Source organism: Lepidochelys kempii, chromosome 1 (assembly GCF_965140285.1).
Source record: "Lepidochelys kempii isolate rLepKem1 chromosome 1, rLepKem1.hap1, whole genome shotgun sequence".
NCBI classification, from domain to species: Eukaryota; Metazoa; Chordata; order Testudines; family Cheloniidae; genus Lepidochelys; species Lepidochelys kempii.
The window spans coordinates 298,102,526-298,122,560 of NC_136380.1; the positions used below are offsets into that span (position 1 = coordinate 298,102,526).

At 43.1% G+C, this 20,035-nt stretch overlaps 1 protein-coding gene across 9 annotated transcripts in view; it reads right to left on the bottom strand.

Annotated features, from left to right (window-relative positions):
* PPHLN1 (periphilin 1) overlaps positions 1 to 20,035 on the bottom strand; it is a 139,895-nt gene that overhangs the window by 49,994 nt on the left and 69,866 nt on the right. For all 9 annotated transcript variants that reach the window (XM_073328028.1, XM_073328026.1, XM_073328025.1 and 6 more), the window contains 3 exons: positions 18,910 to 18,992; positions 14,513 to 14,632; positions 11,081 to 11,221 (listed from right to left, as the gene is read on the bottom strand). In XM_073328028.1, coding sequence (XP_073184129.1) covers positions 11,081 to 11,221; positions 14,513 to 14,632; positions 18,910 to 18,992 — 344 coding nt within the window. The remainder of the gene's footprint in view (positions 1 to 11,080; positions 11,222 to 14,512; positions 14,633 to 18,909; positions 18,993 to 20,035) is intronic.

Consider the following 20,035-nt stretch of genomic DNA (forward strand, 5'->3'; position numbering starts at 1 on the left):
TTCTTTTGGCCCAATCCTCTAATTTGTCAAGGGCCCTCTGTATCCTATCCCTATCCTCCAGCGTATCTACCTCTCCTCCCACTTTAGTGTCATCTGCAAACTTGTTGAGGGTGCAATCCATACCATCCTCTAGATCGTTAATGAAGATATTGAACAAAACTGGCCCCCAGACCGATCCCTGGGGCACTCCACTTGATACCGGCTGCCAACTAGACATGGAGCCATTGATCACTAACCGTTGAGCCCGACAATCTAGCCAGCTTTCTGTCCACCTTATAGTCCATTCATCCAGCCCATACTTCTTTAACTTGCTGGCAAGAATACTGTGGGAGGCTGTGTCAAAAGTTTTGCTAAAGTCAAGGAATAACACGTCCACTGCTTTTCCCACATCCACAGAGCCAGTTATCTCGTCATAGAAGGCAATTAGATTAGTCAGGCATGACTTCCCCTTGGTGAATCCATGCTGACTGTTCGTGATCACTTTCCTCTCCTGTAAGTGCTTCAGAATTGACTTCTTGACTCCATGATTTTTCCAGGGACTGAGGTGAGGCTGACTGGCCTGTACTTCCCCAGATCCTCTTCCTTCCCTTTTTTAAAGATGGGCACTACATTAGCCTTTTTCCAGTCATCCGGGACCTCCCCCGATCACCATGAGTTTTCAAAGATAATGGCCAATGGCTCTGCAATTACATTCGCCAACTCCTTTAGCACTCTCGGATGCAGCGCATCCGGCCCCATAGATTTGTGCTCGTCCAGCTTTTCTAAATAGTCCCAAACCACTTCTTTCTTCACAGAGGGCTGGTCACCTCCTCCCCATGCTGTGCTGCCCAGTGCAGCAGTCTGGGAGCTGACCTTGTTTCTGAAGACAGAGGCAAAAAAAGCATCGAGTACATTAGCTTTTTCCACATCCTCTGTCACTAGGTTGCCTCCCTCATTCAGTAAGAGGCCCACACTTTCCTTGACTTTCTTCTTGTTGTGAACATACCTGAAGAAACCCTTCTTGTTACTCTTAACATCGCTTGCTAACTGCAACTCCAGGTGTGATTTGGCCTTCCTGATTTCACTCCTGCATGCACGAGCAATATTTTTATACTCTTCCCTGGTCATTTGTCCAATCTTCCATTTCTTGTAAGCTTCTTTTTTGTGTTTAAGATCAGCAAGGATTTCACTGTTAAGCCAAGCTGGTCGCCTGCCATATTTACTATTCTTTCTACACATCGGGATGGTTTGTCCCTGTAACCTCAATAAGGATTCTTTAAAATACAGCCAGCTCTCCTGGACTCCTTTCCTCCTCATGTTATTCTCCCAGGGGATCCTACCCATCAGTTCCCTGACGTTGTCAAAATCTGCTTTTCTTAAGTCCAGGGTCCATATTCCGCTGCTCTCCTTTCTTCCCTGTGTCAGGATCCTGAACTCTACCATCTTATGGTTACTGCCTCCCAGGTTCCCATCCACTTTTGCTTTCCCTGCTAATTCTTCTCAGTTTGTGAGCAGCAGGTCAAGAATAGCTCTGCCCCTAGTTGGTTCCTCCAGCATTTGCACCAGGAAATTGTCCCCTACACTTTCCAGAAACTTCCTGGATTGTCTGTGCACCGCTGTATTGCTCTCCCAGCAGATATCAGGGTGATTGAAGTCTCCCATGAGAACCAGGGCCTGCGATCTAGTAACTTCCGTTAGTTGCCGGAAGAAAGCCTCATCCACCTTATCCCCCTGATCGGTCTGATCGTGGTGGGTGGTCTATAGCAGACTCCCACCACGACATCACCCTTGTTGCTCACGCTTCTAAACAATCCAGACACACTCAGGTTTTTCTACAGTTTCATACTGGAGCTCTGAGCAGTCATACTGCTCTCTTACATACAATGCAATTCCCCTACCTTTTCTGCCCTGCCTGTCCTTCCTGAACAGTTTATATTTATCCATGACAGTACTCCAGCCATGTGAGTTATCTATCCCACCGAGTCTCTGTTATTCCAATCACATCATAATTCCTTGACTGTGCCAGGACTTCCAGTTCTCCCTGCTTGTTTCCCAGGCTTCTTGCATCTGTGTATAGGCACTTGAGATAACTTGCTGTTTGTCCTGCTTTCTTAGTATGAGGCAGGAGCCCTCCCCTTTCGCGTTCTCCTGCTCATGCTTCCTCCCGGTATCCCACGTCCCCACTTACCTCAGGGCTTTGGTCTCCTTCCCCCGGTGAACCTATTTTAAAGCCCTCCTCACTAGATTAGCCAGCCTACTTCCAAAGATGTTCTTCCCTCTCTTCGTTAGGTGGAGCCCGTCTCTGCCTAGCACTCCTCCTTCTTGGATCATCATCCCATGGTCAAAAAATCCAAAGCCTTCTCTCCGACACCACCTGCGTAGCCATTCATTGACTTCCACAATTTGATGGTCTCTACCCAGGCCTTTTCCTTCTACGGGGAGGATGGACGAAAACACAACTTGCGCCTCAAACTCCTTTATCCTTCTTCCCAGAGCCACATAGTCCGCAGTGATCAGCTCAAGGTCATTCTTGGCAGTATCATTGGTGCCCACGTGGAGAAGCAGGAAGGGGTAGTGATCCGAGGGCTTGATAAGTCTCGGCAGTCACTCCGTCACATTGTGAATCCTAGCTCCTGGCAAGCAGCAGACTTCTCGGTTTTCCCGGTCAGGGTGGCAGATAGATGACTCAGTCCCCCTGAGGAGAGAGTCCCCAACCACCACCACCCACCTCCTCCTCTTTGGAGTGGTGGTCGTGGAACCCCCATCCCTAGGACAGTACATCTCATGCCTTCCAATCGGCAGAGTCTCCTTCTGTTCCCTTCCCTCAGATGTATCATCTAGTCCACTCTCCGCATTAGTACCTGTGGAGAGAATATGAAAACGGTTGCTTACCTATATCTGCGCTGCTGGTACATGGACACTCCCCTTTCTTCTACTGGAGGTCACATGCTGCCAAATTTCTTCACCGTCCCCCTGTTCCTGTTGTGCAGCCTGCTCTGAATCTTCAGAACATTGTGCCCGTAGAAGCATATCCTGATGTCTGTCCAGGAAATCTTCAGTTTCTCTTATGCAACGCAGGGTCGATATTTGTTTCTCCAGACCTTGAACCTTCTCTTCCAATATGGAGACCAGCTTGCACTTTGTACCAACAAAGAGAATTGCAGCGAGTACCCGTTCCATAACGTGCATAAGACCTAACGGTCCGACGTAAAGCTGGACCATGCACGGGAGAAATGGGACAGGTGGTTCAGGAAACAAAGGGACGGACCCAGTGACTGGTCTGGTACGCTGTCCCCGAGCACAAGTTCAAAGCCTGGCTTAGTGCCCGGCTGGGATTTGTGCTGACCTTGGTTCTGACCTGGCAGATTATTGTTATTATTGCACTTTCGCCTGTTATTCCTGCCTCGCCTACTGTAAGGCTCATGCCTATGACCTGGCTGGTACTGGTGCTGAGGGGGAGGTTGCGGCTTAAAGGGCTTCCTCTGTGTCACCGGGTTTGCATACCCAGCCACTTAAGTATAGCCCTTCAGTCTATGCAACCTCGCATCTGTCTGGTCCGAAAAGAGCCTGGACCCTTCAAGGGGAGGTCCTGAATTGTATTCTGGATCTCAGGCGGCAGGCCTGACTCCTGAAGCCATGCTGAGTGCCTCATGACCACCCCTGATGCGATTGTTCTGGCCACCGCATCTGCTGAATCCAGGGAAGCCTAGAGAGAGGTCTTAGCTACTGCCTTGCCCTCGTCCACCAGGGCCGTAAACTCCTGTTGGGAACCTTGCGGGAGGTTGTCCTTAAACTTACCCACCGCTGCTCAGGAGTTAAAATTATGCCAGTTGAGGATGGCCTGCTGGTTTGCAATCCTCAACTGAAGGCCCCCTGACGAGTACACCTTTCTGCCAAAAAGATCCAGGCGTTTTGCCTCCTTGGCCTTAGGGGCCAGGGCCTGTTGTCCATGGCGCTCCCTTTCGTTCACCGCCGAGACCACCAGGGAGCATGGACTTGGGTGGCAGAACAAGAATTCATAGCCCTTTGATGGGGCAAAGTATTTGCGCTCCATATCTTTGGCCGTTGGAGTGCTGGAGGCCAGGGTCTGCTGGATAGTCTTATAATTCGATTGGACGGTTTTAATGAGCGGGAGCGCTATTCTAGATGGACCTTCAGGGCTCAAAATGTCCACCATGGGGTCCTCCTGCTCAACCATCTCCTCGGCCTGCAACCCCAAGTTCCCGGTGACCCTACGCAGTAGCTCCTGGTGGGCTCTGTGGTCTATGGGTGGAGGGCTGTACCTGCCACCGCCTCATCTGGGGATGAGGAGGAGGTTAGCAGCTGCTCAACCCCTTTTGGCTGGTCCTCCTGCTCCCCTTCTTCCATGGGAGAGGCCTCTGTGTCGGGCCAGGCCGGGAGACCTTGGGGCAGCACCGGACTTGGTGCTGGTCTCTCTGGTTTATCCTAGGGGGGATGCTGGAGGCTTGGATACTGTAGCTTCCGGTGCCATTGGGCATTGGTGTGGGGACCGGGACTGCTGCACCGAATAGCTCACCCTGGACGGGGGCCCTTGGAGCTGCTGATAGGCCCAAGGAGTCCAGAAGGGCCAATGACTTGGCGGCCCCCATTGGGGGTGCCAACCCGTCTTGAGGGTCCATGCTGTCCGGAGCATGGTGCGAGTAACTGTAAAGGCCGGAGTCGTCACTGGATTGCGGTGATGCCGACCGCGAAGGCCATGGTGGTGCCAACGATCTGTGCCGGCGGGAGATCGACAAGCGGCTCCTAACTGAACGGGAGTGGGACTGGTACTGTTATCCCCGGGACCAAGACCGGGATCAGCGCCGGCGTTCCCAGGACCAGGATCCGAGTCTGCAGGAGTTCTCCAGTGAGGGCCGTCTCGACTCCTCCCGGTGCCAGCCTCTAAGTGGTGCCGGAGAGCATCGTGCCCCTTCCGTTACTTCCTCACACCAACCCACTACTGGAACCACAACTTCCTTCTGAGCCACGGGTAACTGGGAGTCCACAGACGCAGAGCTCAACCGGGTCCAACTCCGGGAGTGATGCCGGGACGGTGTCCTCAAACGGCACACCACTGCCGGCTTACCCCTCAACGGCACCCATGGCATGGGTGCCAGAGGTTCTCCCTGTACAGGAGGAGGCTCATAGCCGAAACCTCAATGAGGTCCTTCGCCACCTCAAAGGTGCCAGGTGTGGAGGGCTGATCCATTATGTCCTCGAGCCCATTGTCCACACTGAGCTCACTTAGGCCTGGCCTCGGTGGGACTCGCGGTGCTGAAGCCACCGGTGCCAGCGCCGTACAGCGGCCTTCCCAGGGCTGACAGCTTTTGGTGTTTATCCGGTGCCGGGTCTCTTGACAGCTCCGGGGCACTACGCACCAAGGAAGCCGGAACCGACGTCGGGTGCTCCGGGCCCGATGGCTGCAATGCGACCTCCATCAACAACTGCTTCAAACGAAAGTCTCTTTCTTCCTTTGTTCTTGGCTTGAAAGCCTTGCAAATCTTACACCGCTCAGTTTGATGCTCTTCCCCCAGGCAATGTAGACAAGAGTCGTAGGGGTCACGAACTGGCATAGGCTTGCGGCACGTGGCACAAGCCTTAAACCCATGGGCCTGTGGCATGCCCCGCGGCCTGGGACGGGTGCTGGAAGCCTCCAAGCACCTAATCACTTAAGCGTCCACAACAAAGGTATGCTAACTAACTGATAACAGCTATCTAACTCTGAGAAAGGCTAAGAAACTGCTCTCATACAAAAGAGAGAGAGGTTGTTCCAATGCCACCACGGATGGTAAGAAGGATCTCGAGGGGGTCGAGGGGCAGGGGTATATATGCATGGCGCAGTGGTGCCACTCATGGGGCCCCCCACCAGCCCGAAGGGAGCTGCTAAGGGAAAAAGTTTCCGAAGCTCGTGCATGCGGCACACGCACACCTAATGTGGAATGGACGTGAACAAGCACTTGAAGAACCTGAGAATCTGTTGTCTGACCTTTAGTTACTTGGATTTCTTTTTAGTTTATTTTTTATTTAAAGTGAGAACTAATTATTTTACAATATGTTTGGTAGCAGTTGCATCATCGTTCATGTAACCATGCCTGATTTTAAAAAATTCAGATGGATATTACTTGTATTATAGTAGCACAAAGAAGCCCTAATCATTAATTACTGTCCCACTGCGTTACTCTCTGTACAAACACAGAATCAAAAAACAGTCCTTACACAAAAAAGGGTTTATAATCTATCATTTTATTCTAAATGCAAATGTAAACACTGACAGATTGTTTCAACCAGGGAGAAACTGCAGAGTGTCATGTGACATTCCGGAAGCCTTTTCAAACAGTATGGATCCACTCCGCCTATACACATCAAAACTGTCTGCCTGCGTGCATTTCCAGAATTCAATACATTCACTCATCAAGAAGTTCTGGACAGCCTAGAAGAGTCTCAACCCACTTGTGAATCAGACCCATAACTTTCTCTTTCACAAGCTAGGAGAGGTATGAACAACTGGTGCCACTATTCTATTCTATATAAGTTTTTATACTGCACTCAACATATATTCCAGCAGTACATTAAGCAACATGACTACACGTCTGTCACATGCTTGCTCTCTCATCCTCTCCCCAAAGGGAGAAGCGTATGCTGTTGAGCGTTTTGGTTTGACAGGGGATTTTTAACTTAGTAGTAGTAGTAGTTAAATATTCCTGTGTTTATATTAGTGAAGGCCAGGTCAAAGAAATGTGCCTTGCACTTGAAGTGTAAACTGGTGAGATTTCTGGTACAGTTCTCGGGGAGTTCATCTCTCAGTCCCATTTCCTCTCCCACACTGAGTTTTACTCTTATTGTTGAGAGTTCCGGTGTGCCAGAGGAGTAAAGTTATCGATCACGGTCTTTGTTTTGGAACTTTAGATGGTCTTTTAGATATCCTGGGCCCAGGTCACACAGAACTTTGAACTTGATTCAAAATTCTATGGAAAGCCAGTGCAGAGAGTGGAGAGCAGGTATGATGTACTCAAGGTAGCCTGTGTTGCTAAGGAGATGCACTGCAGAGTTTCTTACTAGTTTGAGTTTCTTAAGTGCTGACGGTTTCATGCCTTGGTATATCACATTGCTGTTGCCCAGCCAAGATGAAGGCAAGAATAACTGAAGCCAGGTCTTCATCCACCAGGAAGGGATGGAGTCTTCTAGTCACCAGGAGACGGTAGAAAGCCCTGCTCACAGCCAGTAGTGACCAAAATAGCCAATGCCTCAGTCAGAGAAGGAATCTTCCCTACTTCTATCAAATGTGCAACAGTATGACCAACACTGAAGAAACCCACCCTCTACTCTTCCATTCTAGCCAATTGTTGCCCACTGTCAAACCTCCCATTCATGAGCAAGCTGACAGAGACAACAGCAAAATGCCAACTACAAGCTCATCTAACTGAAGCTAACATTATAGACCCAACACTATCTGAATTTAAGACAGAACAAAGAACCAAAACTGCCGTAGTGGCACTATTGTGTGATTTCTTCCTGTCAATGGAGGAGAGGGCAGACATCCATTCTTATCCTTCCTGACCTCTCTGCAGAATTTGACACTGTTGACCATGAGAGTCTGCTGATTCACAGGAAAGAGATATCAGGGGTTCAGCATAATGCACTAAAATGGTTTGAATCCTTCCTAAAGGAATGCATCCAATGAGTAGAGATGGAAAAGTGCATCTCCATCATCAAACCTTCACTTGTGGAGTTCCACAAGGATCAATTATCTCTTCAGTCCTTTTCAACATCTACTTGCAACCACTAACTTAACTGGTCAGAAAACATGGATTCAGGTGCCAGCAATATGCAAATGACACACAGTTCTGCCTATCCTTCACTGCATATGACCACTTCACTACCACCAAGATAGCACAGTGCTTGGATGAGATCAGCTCATGGATGAAGAACAGCTGCTGAAGCTGGACTCAAGGAAAACAAAGATGATGCTGGTGAGCAGAGGAAAATATTCTGAACAGCTTTCAACCACTGAGTAGTCTCCATTGGCTGAAGATACACACCCACAATTCATCATTTCAGTCCAGAGTGCAGAAGGGATGTTAGATTGCTTACGGACGCTCAGCTCTCACATAGAAAGCACTAATCAAGGATGCTGCTACCAGCTTGGCTAGGAAATTTCTTCTGTTCCTGGTGGACAAAGACGTGGATTCAGTTATTCATATCTTTGTCACCTCTCAGCTGGACTACAGTAGTGCAATATATCTGGGCACAAAGCCTTCAGCACTTAGAAAACTCAAACTACAACAGAACGTGCAGCATGTCTCCCCAGTTAGCACAGGTTATATGAACACATCAGATCTGTCCTCTACTCTCTACAGTGGCTTCCCATAGACTTTTTAATGAAGTTCAAGATCTCAGTCCTTATCTTCTAAGTGCTCCATGGCTTGGGCCAGGATATCTAAAAGATAATCTCAAGCTCCAGGGTGAAGACTGTTGTCACCAACTGTGCTCCTCTGGTGCAATGGAACTCTCAACAATAATAGTAAAGCTCCTCTATGTGGGAGACAGAACTTTCCCCAGGGTAGTCCTAGACTATGGAATAAATTCCTCCAAGAAATAAGGACCTTCACAAACCTCATCACTTACCACTCCAAGTGCAAGGCACATTTCTGGTCTTCTCTAATATAAACACAAAGCAACAGGTTGGCATATAATACAAACCAAAACAAAACCACATACTACCGAACTAAGACTCTCCACTGCACATGCTTTGCCCTCTAGGGTGAAGATGAGAGAAAAAACAACAGGACAGATACATAGTCATGCTGCTTAATGCAGTTCTGAAAGGCACTCAGGTATTACGGTGTTGAGCACGGTAGAACAGAATAGAATAGAGACTTATTGTGATTCACCGTAAAAATAGCACACATTCACACTATAGGAGATAGAAGATTAGAATTTTGGGGTCTAAAAATCAAATTCTCCTCTTAAAGAGAGTGAAGTAATTTTTCATCAAGACTACAGATCAACTGATATTTTCTACACCAGATTTCTTGTTATCAAAAGGGCCAGATGAATTTGTAGTAGTAGAGTGGCATAGCTTGGTATATGCTTTTGACACTGAGTAATGGAACCATCACACTCCCTTGAGGGCTGGGAGGTTACAGCCCACTTAAGTCAGGTGCAAAAAAAGATGAAAACACATTCTTGACTCAGTACAGGAAAATAAATCTCCTTCCTTTGGCCACAGGTCCAAATACAAAAACACAAATGCACAGCTCCTTCCTTCCACCTAGTCCAACTGCTCACAAACCACACAGGGCTGTTTCTTTCAGCCAAGAATTCACTTTGGAAAAACAAAAAACAGTTTTTACTGTGATTACAGTCTCTGGGTCTCAGCACAGTCCTCTTTCGTACAAGCCAGGCAGTTTCTCCTTTGCTTAGCTGGACTTTGGCTCAGAATCTGCTAGGCTAGAAGCAGCCCCAAAAGAAGCTCCTCTGCCTTCACAGCAGCACTTTCTTTCACTCCCCGCACCACTAGATGTATCTGATTCTTTTTTATGATTCCCCCCAGTCCAGAGAAACAATTAGTTCCATCTTGCAACAGCTGAACTAGCCATAGCTACCAGCTCTTCTCTCCAGGTCTGGCTGCTCAGGTAACCTTTAAGAACACAGAACCCGTCACAGTGACTGCACCTGTTTACAGCAAATGAAGCAGGAAAATATGCTAGCTAACTTCTTTAACCACCAAGCCTGAGGAAACATAGGTAATGTTCCACCAAAAGTGGAACAGATTGACTGAGAGTGAAGATATTGGTCCTTTGTGTGACAATTCAGTAGAGGCAAAGTGTACTAACACCAACTTAGTAGGCCAAACAATAAGACAGTAATAAGATGAAGCCTACTTGAAATCCAGGTGGAAAATGATGACTTAACTACGCTCTTTAAAGGCCTGGGGAAAAGATCAGCGGGATGTTTTACACTGTTACCAATTAGGCACTGTGAGAAGGATTGTTTGTCCATCCTTTCTATCCCTCACAGGGAGACTATGCCAGCACTCTAAAGCAGAGCAAATCTGAAGTAGACCCAAAATTCTAAAGAACTGACTGTAGCTCTCTAATTTGGGCATAAATACTTAAATTCAGCTGTACTAGAAACTCTTGCGTTAACATTAACGGAGATACGGAAATACTAGCACTTCATCTAACCTTTCAAGACAAATGAAAACTGATGGGCTGATCTGCATCTTTTCCTCAACGAGGAAGTGGCTGAGCATCATAAGCAATGAGTAGAACAAGGACTACCCATCTCTGCTATGAGAAGGAGTTAGTAGTGGAAACATTTCTTTGTACTAACTCAATGCACATTGTAAAATATTCAACAGAGAAAGCAAGAATGTGACTTTAGAGCAAAACAATATGTCTTGATAGACATTTTTCTCCCCCATCCAGCTATAAAATATTGCAACCAAAGCAAAATCTAAACCTATTAACACTTAGTTATCTTCAGATGAAGACAAAACTGCTTTGAGATTCAAATGTAATATTTTTAAAAAGAGAAACAATTGTCAGCAGTTGAAACTCAAATTTTAAACATTAAATCTTATAGAAAACAACAATGAAAAAATAGTTTCTGATCACTTGATGTAATGTAAACCTATGATTAAATTAGTAATAATATATTAAATGCTTTGAATATATAACATCTGAATATGAAATAACTCATCAGGAAGCAGCCATTTTTCTTAACTTCATATTTTTTTTATTGAGAAAGGAAGTCAAAAGCTGTGTGTAAAGATATGGGAAAGGACAGAAATGTTCTGTGTTTTTAAGGTAGGTCTTGGGGTTTTTTCAGGGAAATATGTTATATGGATATAGATACGAACAGTTCCTTCCACTTCCAAAAAAATCTGAATAAATATTTTTTGTAACTATGTAAAGAAATATTAAAATCACTAAAGTTTTCTATTAAGAAATAAGGGGAACTATTTGGCAAAAATGTAATATTATGCCTTAAGGGGTGGAGGGGGGGAAAATGCTATATATTTCTAGCCAGCTACAAAAAGTCTCAACAAACAATCATACATGCATTATATTGCCAGCAAGAAAGCTAAAATGCTCACCTGTTCAATCTCTTTGGTTTTTGTTGCAATTGCTTTTGAGCGGCCAAGAAGCTGGTTGTCTTCATACAATTCTGTACTGTCTGTTATATTTGTCTCTGTTTCTTCTGTCCGTTCAACATATAATGGAGCTGAGGACCCCGCCTTAAAAAACATAAGTAATATTTACATTTTTGCTCTAGATGCATTAAGTTCTACTTGATACTATTACTCAAATACCATTTCACTCTTTTTCAGAAATTGATCAGTGTAAAATTTTTACCACAGAAATTTGAAAATTACACAAAAAGATACAAAAAATTGATTTTTTGACATTGAACACTTATGGATATGACATCAACAGATAGTTAATTTATGAAAATTTACACTTTTAGTGAAATTCAAAAATGCTCTGTGAATCAGTAGTCCCTTGATCATGTTGGACATCCCTATAAGAATCATTTACTTCCCCTTTTTCTGAGAAGTTGGAAAGATGACGCTGGTTTTGCCAGCAATGTCAAAACTAGAAATCAACAATGAGGGGTGTGGTGAATCTGCTACAGGCCACCAGGCAGGATTACAGGATTGAAAACTTCATGGAAGAACTCTTGTGGCATTCAAATGTACACAAGATAAATATTGACACGGGGATTTAACTACCTAGATATTTGTTGAGTAACAAATAAAAACATGCATCAAGAGGATTCCTAAATTAATTAGAAGATGATTTTTGAAAGTACTAACAATGTGCATGGAGCTGTCTAAGACAGGAAATATGTTCACGACCTATGGAGTTTAGACTCCAACTAGAAAAAGCCATCTAAATTTACTCTGTACTGATAGGAAGGAAATGACTGAGAATGTGAGGATAACAGGGAACTGAGAAATAATGACTACAAATTATTTGAATGCACCATCATATAGAAATGGGTTCACAGAACAGTATCGTTAAAGGGTGATTAGATTTTATAAATGCAAAATTGATGAAGAAATCTAGTAAGGCTTGACAGAAGTATTCTCCATTGTGGAAGATGACTAATAAATAATGACTAATGAATAATAAAACATCATAATTAAGAGGAAGAACACAAGAAAAAGAAACAGCTAGCATAGTCCTGAGGGCCTGTTTAAAACTCAAGACAATATAGATAATTTAAAAACCACAGTAAGTATTGTTACTGTACTAAATCTTGTAATGTTGTCTCCCATTCATTTGAAAGGGAGTTAAGCATGCTAAAAAACGTTAATTCAAATAAAAATAGTTCAAACAACGTTAAGAACCAGACCAAAAAAAATCAGTATTAGAAAAATCTAAAGCAGCCATTATGTTCTTAGCTCATTTTGTTGAGCCGAGGTACTGTGGCACAAGATGTTAATCAGTATTTTGATATGGGAACAAACACACCCCTGGCTTGGAAAATTTCTTTAATACTTCATAGTCAGAGAACTAAATTTTTAAGCCCTGGTGAAAAATACCCATGCTGTAATACCTCCCCTCAAAGCCTCAGCTCAAACCCCCCATCTATTTAACTTGCATTCTCACATTTTCATTTCCCAAACCAATAAATCAGCTCTGTCTCCTGCAAAATTAACAAAATATCCTAAGTAAAACAAATTCCTGGCTCCTCCCACATCCCGATTCTCTCTCTTTCTGCTTTACACAGCTGATGCATAGAAAGCTCTGGGCTTCTCAGCAGTTCTCCAATGTGCCACTCTGTTTCTTCTCTCACTCTTCCCTCCCTTCCTCTTAAAAAAAATTCATTCTGTTTCCCTCCTCCTTTAAGAATGGCAGCTTCTGCTGGTCTGTTCCCTGAGTCCCCTCTTGTTGAAAGAGCAGTGACCACTCTGCTGCTTCTTTCCTGGAGGGGAACCATGGCTCACGTACATGACTCAACCCACTTGCCCAGTTAAAATTTTCAACCTCCCAAGGTGAAGTGTACATATTGCACAATATGCAAATGATCAGATACTATAGTGCTGGGCATGGCTGTAAGCCCTAGACAAATGTAAACTTTGACTCAATCAGCTGAGTTTTTGAGACATTATATTTGACTTATAGTATTGTACTACATGTTTTCATGGATCATTATTGAAGGAAATTTTATCTTCAGAATAAACGTGCACAACAATGTTAGGAACAAGAAACTTCCATCCAGGCCAACATGACCATCAGTAGCTCAGCATTAACTGATTTATCTGGAGGCCTAGATTAATTCTGTGATAGGGGCATTATATTTGGTATGGGGGGCAAGGGCAAGGGGGCTAGAAGAACTAGCATGAACTAGGTGCACAACAGGAGATAAGGCCTTCAGTCCCAAGAAGAAGTGTTGGGGAGATGGGAGAGCAGAGGCAAACGAGCAGCACAGTTTGGGGCCCCAACATATTTCAATCTGCCAAATAGGCTTAGTTCCGGCGCTAGTAGGTATTGTGATGTAACTTCTCCTGCCCAGGAAACATAAATACACACACAAGCACCCTCTTTACAACCTTTCTGAACACTGCTATTTCACTAAAGTAGTACTAGGTAAGAGAGGCAGAACTGTGGCTCTGTACTTCCTGGAGATGCACTGAGTTAGCTTCAGGATCTGCTATGCCTTCCACATGGTCCAGTACACAACATCCACAATTTTACAAACACCATTCTAAATAATAAATATAAAACACAGACACACACACACTTAATACAGTAATCATTTCTGTGTAAGAAGAAAGTTATTGTCATTATTATGATGTACTTAATCTACAAGAGAAAAGGATTATTCCTTCAGTCTAATTCTTTTTAATGAGGAAGTATGAGAACCACAAGAAGAGAATTTCAATAAATAATACACAGACTATTTTTGTTATTTTCCAAATTATTTACACATACATGTAACACACACATATACTAACTATATATTTACACAAAAGGACTCGTCTGAATTTAACATTCTGAGCAGATGTTTCCTATGCAGGAAAGAACCAAATTATATGTAGGAGTTTATATAAATAGTAACAGTAAGTGCTACTTTATTTTTCTCGAAAATGAATAACTGTAGAATCTAATTAATTCATATTAATTACTGGAAGACCTACTACAAATTACCAAATTTTGCCTCTCAAAATTCCCTTGCAAATTTAGACCCAATCATGCAAGGAGCTCATATGAGAGAACAGGGGTCTGCCAGCACAGGACTTCCTGCAGGTTTGGAGTCTTATTGTATTCATTTTAGTTCAGTGTTAATTCATACTATGCTAACAAACTATGTGAATTTTTCAAAAATAATTAAATCTCAGAAACAGAAGATCTCTCTACAGCATTCTCCTATTAAATATTTTCTGAAAGGTGGAGCTCTACTATCAACTCTTTGCTGAATTGCATATTTTATAAATTATTTTATAAATCATAAAATGCAGGTAACCAAAATGTTACTCTTGCAATATTTTTAAATAAATATGAGAATATATCAGTCTTACATCATATTCAGTAATATCAGGTAAATTGCTTTCATCGGCCTTCTCTGATTTTTCAGCTGCCCATTTGCTTGCAGCCTCTGCAAGTTCCTTTTCAGACAGCCTGCTGCTTTTATCCAAGACCTGTACAAAAAAATGAATGTTATAGGTTAGATTTAATATAAAAATACCTTGAAAAGTTCAAAGAAGCAATTATTCAGAATCAGAAACAATATTTTCAAAATGGGAAATAAACCATGGAAGTCATGTTTGTCTACTGGACTAAGAATTAGAAAAATCCCCAAACCAAAGGATACGCATTTTACTATACTAAAAAAAAGGGCAAACTTTTCAGACTTATTTTTATTAAGCTCAAGTGAAACTAGACAAGGTTATGTAGCAGAGAAAATGGAAAAGTGATGATTTAGGACTTTAGAATTAAATTAAAAAGATAAAGAGATCAATAGGAAGCAATGTATAAATATGCAAAAAGGAGAAGTTAGACCACAAAGGTAAGATTTGTTTAACAGCGCTGTCTGGTTTGCAAGGATAAAAGGCTATAACAAATCTAAATACAAATAAAGGATAAGTATTATGTACAATACACAAAGGAATCTAAGTTAGTTTGTCTTTTTCACGAACTGAGCATGCTCAGTAACATCTGCTGAAGCCAGCAGTGGGAGACCCAGGCAGCAGTCCAGCCTCCGTGGGGGACCCCTGCAACTGACTGGCTGCCAGCATGAGCGGGGACCCCGAGCTCCCCAGCTGCCACCGCTGGCAGGTCCCCCCCTTGCATGCTCAGCTGCCACAAGCAGCTGGTCCTTGCAGCTCCCAGCTGCTACAGGCGGAGGAGGGGCAGGGCCCTGGACCCTCCTCCCTCTCCATTTTGTCAGGAATGTTTTTAGTAAAGGCAGGGACAGATCACAGCTTCAGTGATTTTTTGTTTCTTGCTGGTGACCTGTCCATGATTTTCACTAAAAATATCCAGGACAAAATCGTAGCATTAATTATAAGTCAATAAATGTAGATATAAAGAAATCTCCAGTATACTAAGTATAACATAAAAGTAAAAAGATCCAAGGAGGATTAAGTTACAGTGAACTAAATTTAAAACCACTTTCCTTCGGATTGAAAGTATCCGCACAGGGTTTAATATGCTATAACTTATACATATTGACTAATCACCTTTAATTGAACCACCTTAACTGTCCAAATAACTTTCTGCATGTAGAAAAGCCCTCAGTGCAAGTTGCATTTAATTGATACTTTCCCAACATAAGTCAAGTTTGATAATAAAAACAGGAGTTAGATAGTATTTTATAATTAGAAAACAATGTAAAGCACAAATCTTCAAAGTTCTTATAAGAAGTTCTAATTCAAGAGCTGTGAATATTGCCAAACTTTTTTTTCAGTATGCAAAATAAAGCTCCGATGTCATTTCTCCAACAGGCTGCATAATTTAAAAAAAAACAAGTTTGGTTACATAAATAGATTTCACGGCCTAGTTCCTCTAGACTTGTTTTAAGAGGAAGGCAAAAGCAAGTGTAAACAATGCCCTATTCCACAGTCCCAACTAATCAGATAATCATAGAATATTAGGGTTAGAAGAGACCTCAGGAGATCATCTAGTCCAATCCCCTCCTCAAAGCAGGACCAAAGCCAGCTAAATCATCCCAGCCAAGACTTTGTCAAGCCGGCCCTTAAAAACCTCTAAGGATGGAGATTCCACCACCTCCCTAGATAACCCATTCCAGTGCTTCACCATCCTCCCAGTGAAATAGTGTTTCCTAATATCCAACCTAGACCTCCCACACTGCAACTTGAGACCATTGCTTCTTGTTTTGTCATCTGCCAACACTGAGAACAGCCTAGCTCCATCCTCTTTGGAACCCCCTTTCAGGTAACTGAGAACTGCTATCAAATCCCCCCTCATTCTTCTCTTCTGCAGACTAAATAATCCCAGTTCCCTCAGCCGCTCCTCATAAGTCATGTGCCCCTGCCCCCTAATCATTTTCATTGCTCTCCGCTGGATCTCTCCAACTTGTCCGCATCCCTTCTCTGGTGGGGGGACCAAAACTGGACGCAATACTCCAGGTGTGGCCTCACCAGTGCCGAAGAGAGGGGAATAATCACTTCTCTCAATCTGCTGGCAATGCTCTTACTAATACAGCCCAATATGCCATTGGTCTTCTTGGCAACAAGGGCACACTGATGACTCATATCCAGCTTCTCGTCCACTGTAATCCCTAGGTCCTTTTCAATTTGTCTAAGTTACTCTGGACCCTATCCCTACCCTCCAATGTATCTACCTCTCCCCCAAGCTTAGTGTCATCTGCGAACTACCTGGTCAGCCCGACAATCTAGCCAGCTTTCTATCCACCTTATAGTCCATTCATCCAATCCATACTTTTTTAACTTGCTGGCAAGAACACTGTGGGAGACCATATCAAAAGCTTTGCTAACGTCAAGATATATCACTTCCATCACTTTCCCCATATCCACAGAGCCAGTTATCTCGTCATAGAAGGCAATCAGGTTGGTCAGGCATGACTTGCCCTTGGTGAATCCATGCTGACTGTTCCTGATCACCTTCCTCTCCTCCAAGCGCTTCAAAATAGATTTCTTGAGGACCTGCTCCACGATTTTGCTGGCGACTGAAGTGGGCTGACGGGTCCGTAGTTCCCCGGGTTCTCTTTTTTCCCTTTTTAAAATATGGGCACTATATTTGCCTTTTTCCAATCATCTAGGACCTCCCCCGACCACTCCAAATTTTCAAAGATAATGGCCAACGGCTCTGCAATCATATCAGCCAACTCCCCCAGCACCTTTGGATGCATTAGATCTGGACCCATGGACTTGTACATGTCAAGCTTTTTAAAATAGTTCTTAACCTGTTTTTCCACCACTGAGGGCTGCTCACCTACTCCCCATGCTGTGTTGCCCAGTGCAGCAGTCTGGGAGCTGCCCTTGACAGTGAAGACTGAGGCAATAAAAGCATTGAGTACTTCAGCTTTTTCCATATTATCTGTCACTAGGTTGCCTCCCCCATTCAGTAGGGGTCCCACACTTTCCCTGACCACCTTCTTGTTACTCTTCACATCCGCCACGAGCTACAACTCCAATTGTGCCTTGGTCTTCCTGATTACACCCCTGCATACTCTAGCAATAATTTTATACTTCTCCCTAGTCATCTGTCCAAATTTCCACTTCTTATAAGTTCCTTTTTGAGTTTAAGTTCACCAAAGATTTTACTGTTAAGCTAAGCTGGTTGCCTGCCATATTTGCTATTCTTTCTGCACTTTGGGATGGTTTGTTCCGGCACCCTCAATAAGGCTTCTTTAAAATACAGCCAGCTCTCCTGGACTCCTTGCCCCTTCATATTAGCCTCCAATGAAGTAAAAGACTTCGCTTTTGAATTATTTTCCATTTGTTGTTTTATACCACAATTTTAACTTTTAACAGAATTTTGCATTTAACTGTTTGTAACTGCATCAAGCTAAATTTATACAAGATTTAAACCAATTAGTGTGTCCATAAAACAAATTAAAAAAACTGATTTTAGCTAAACCTGTGCAAATTTGGGGTGTCAAAAAGTCTATCTCAGTTTCCACATCTATAAAGTTACGAGACTAAGGCTATGTCTACACTGGCAATTGAACAACAGAAATTTTGTCTTTCAGAGATGTTAAAGCCCCCCATGAAAGACAAAAGTTTTGCCACGACAAGTGCCAGTGTGAACAGTGTGTTGTCAGCAAGAGCGCTCTCCTGCTGACAATGCAAACGTCGCTCGTTAGGGGTAGAAGATTTTTGTCAGCAGGAGAGCCGACAAACAGCGGCTACACTGTGTGACTTTTAGCGGCATGGCTGTAGCGACAGTCCTGTTGCTAAAAGCTGTGTAGTGTAGACGTGGCCTATCACTCACATATCCTGGAGGGGTGTTGAGAATTAGTTAATGTTAGCACACCACTTTGAAAATCATGAAGAACTGCGTAAGCGTGAAGTACTCGGAATGGCAGAGCACTGCAGAACTCTGATCAGTCCTTTCAATTAACTGTTTCTGCCTTTCACACCTTTTTCAAAAACACTAGTTAGTCTTTCACTCAGGATTTCCATGGTTTTTAGTATTTCAAGGGAAAGTTTTCTTAATTGTTGTCTAAAAAGTGAACTCAGAACCTATGCTGGTACACTGAACTACCTGTGGGGGATGCCATTTTCTTTAAGATCCTGTTCACGCATGTCCACATTTCTCCTTACTCCAGGGGAAGCTGTTGAATATAATAAAACACTCATCTTGCTTAGTGGCGAAACACACTGCCACTGACTGTCAAACAAGAAGCTAGGAATCTGAATTTAACTTGTATCCTCTCATGGGAAGTACCACTATTAAAAACAAGAACAAAAACAACGGAAACATAGTTCACCTTTGAAGAGGATACTGCTGTGGAACCTGATGGGGATGTATCTCTTGACGTTTTCAGTGACTGAGCAGAAGGTCTCTCTTTACCTATAAAAAAGAACAGTTAGAAGTTGTGTACTCTCTCTCTCTCTCTCTCCACACACACACAGGAGAGTGAGTGCCTTGCAAAACTGTAATGAAAATTTACCAGCCCATGCACAAAACCTATCTCCTCATCCTTTGATGATGATAATAATCTAATGCTATTCTACTTGCTTATCAAAAATAAAATTGTCTCTGGCTAAGAAGATGAAGAGTAGCTTTTTATAAGGCTGACATTTAGAAAGACTATTTTTCTTCTTTCCATTATTTAACTGGAAGAATATTTCAGTTTAAGATTGTTGGATATTGTTCTATATTCCTGTAAGAAGTGAAATGAGAAATTCTACATCTTTTCAGTGTTAAACATCGTGTTCAGGACCAGTCATAGGACCAAAACCAAAGCTTGGGAAACTGGGTATTCACAAGGGTAGGGTTAGCAGTAGAATAGGAAATCCTGCAAAGCAATAAACCCAAAAAGTCCCAATGACAAGTGGGGATCCCTTTGTAGTACCAGGGTCTTACTTCTCAATGTTCATGCCAACAAAATTAAAACAGGAACAACTAGCAGCTTGTTCAAAACGCAGTTATGAATAATCTTGCCAAACGTCCGTTATGAGAAGCCTGCAGCAGCAGAATACTTGGCAAAAGCATAGACTAATACTTGGCATATATTTAATTAGAAAGAGAAATAAATTGAAAGTAACCTTAATTTATTAAATATTTTTAAAAACCCTGATATGAATTACTTTAACAAAACTAATGACAAACTAAATACGTTTGTAACTGAAGCACCCAAGTAATGACATGTAGCACGAGTCATTTCTAGTGAGCTATTTACTTTGTATGTTGCAAGATGATGTAAATTAAGAATGCACCCACCACTGTGCATTTTTAAATATCAATATCTGAAAGAATTAAGAATTTGAAATGTAAATAGATATATATTTTAAATAGATCTGGAATGTTAAAAAAAAGAAACATTTATGAGTTGCCCCTTTTCTCTCTCCACAGATTTTCAGGATACCCTGGCTACAAAGGATAGAATTTAA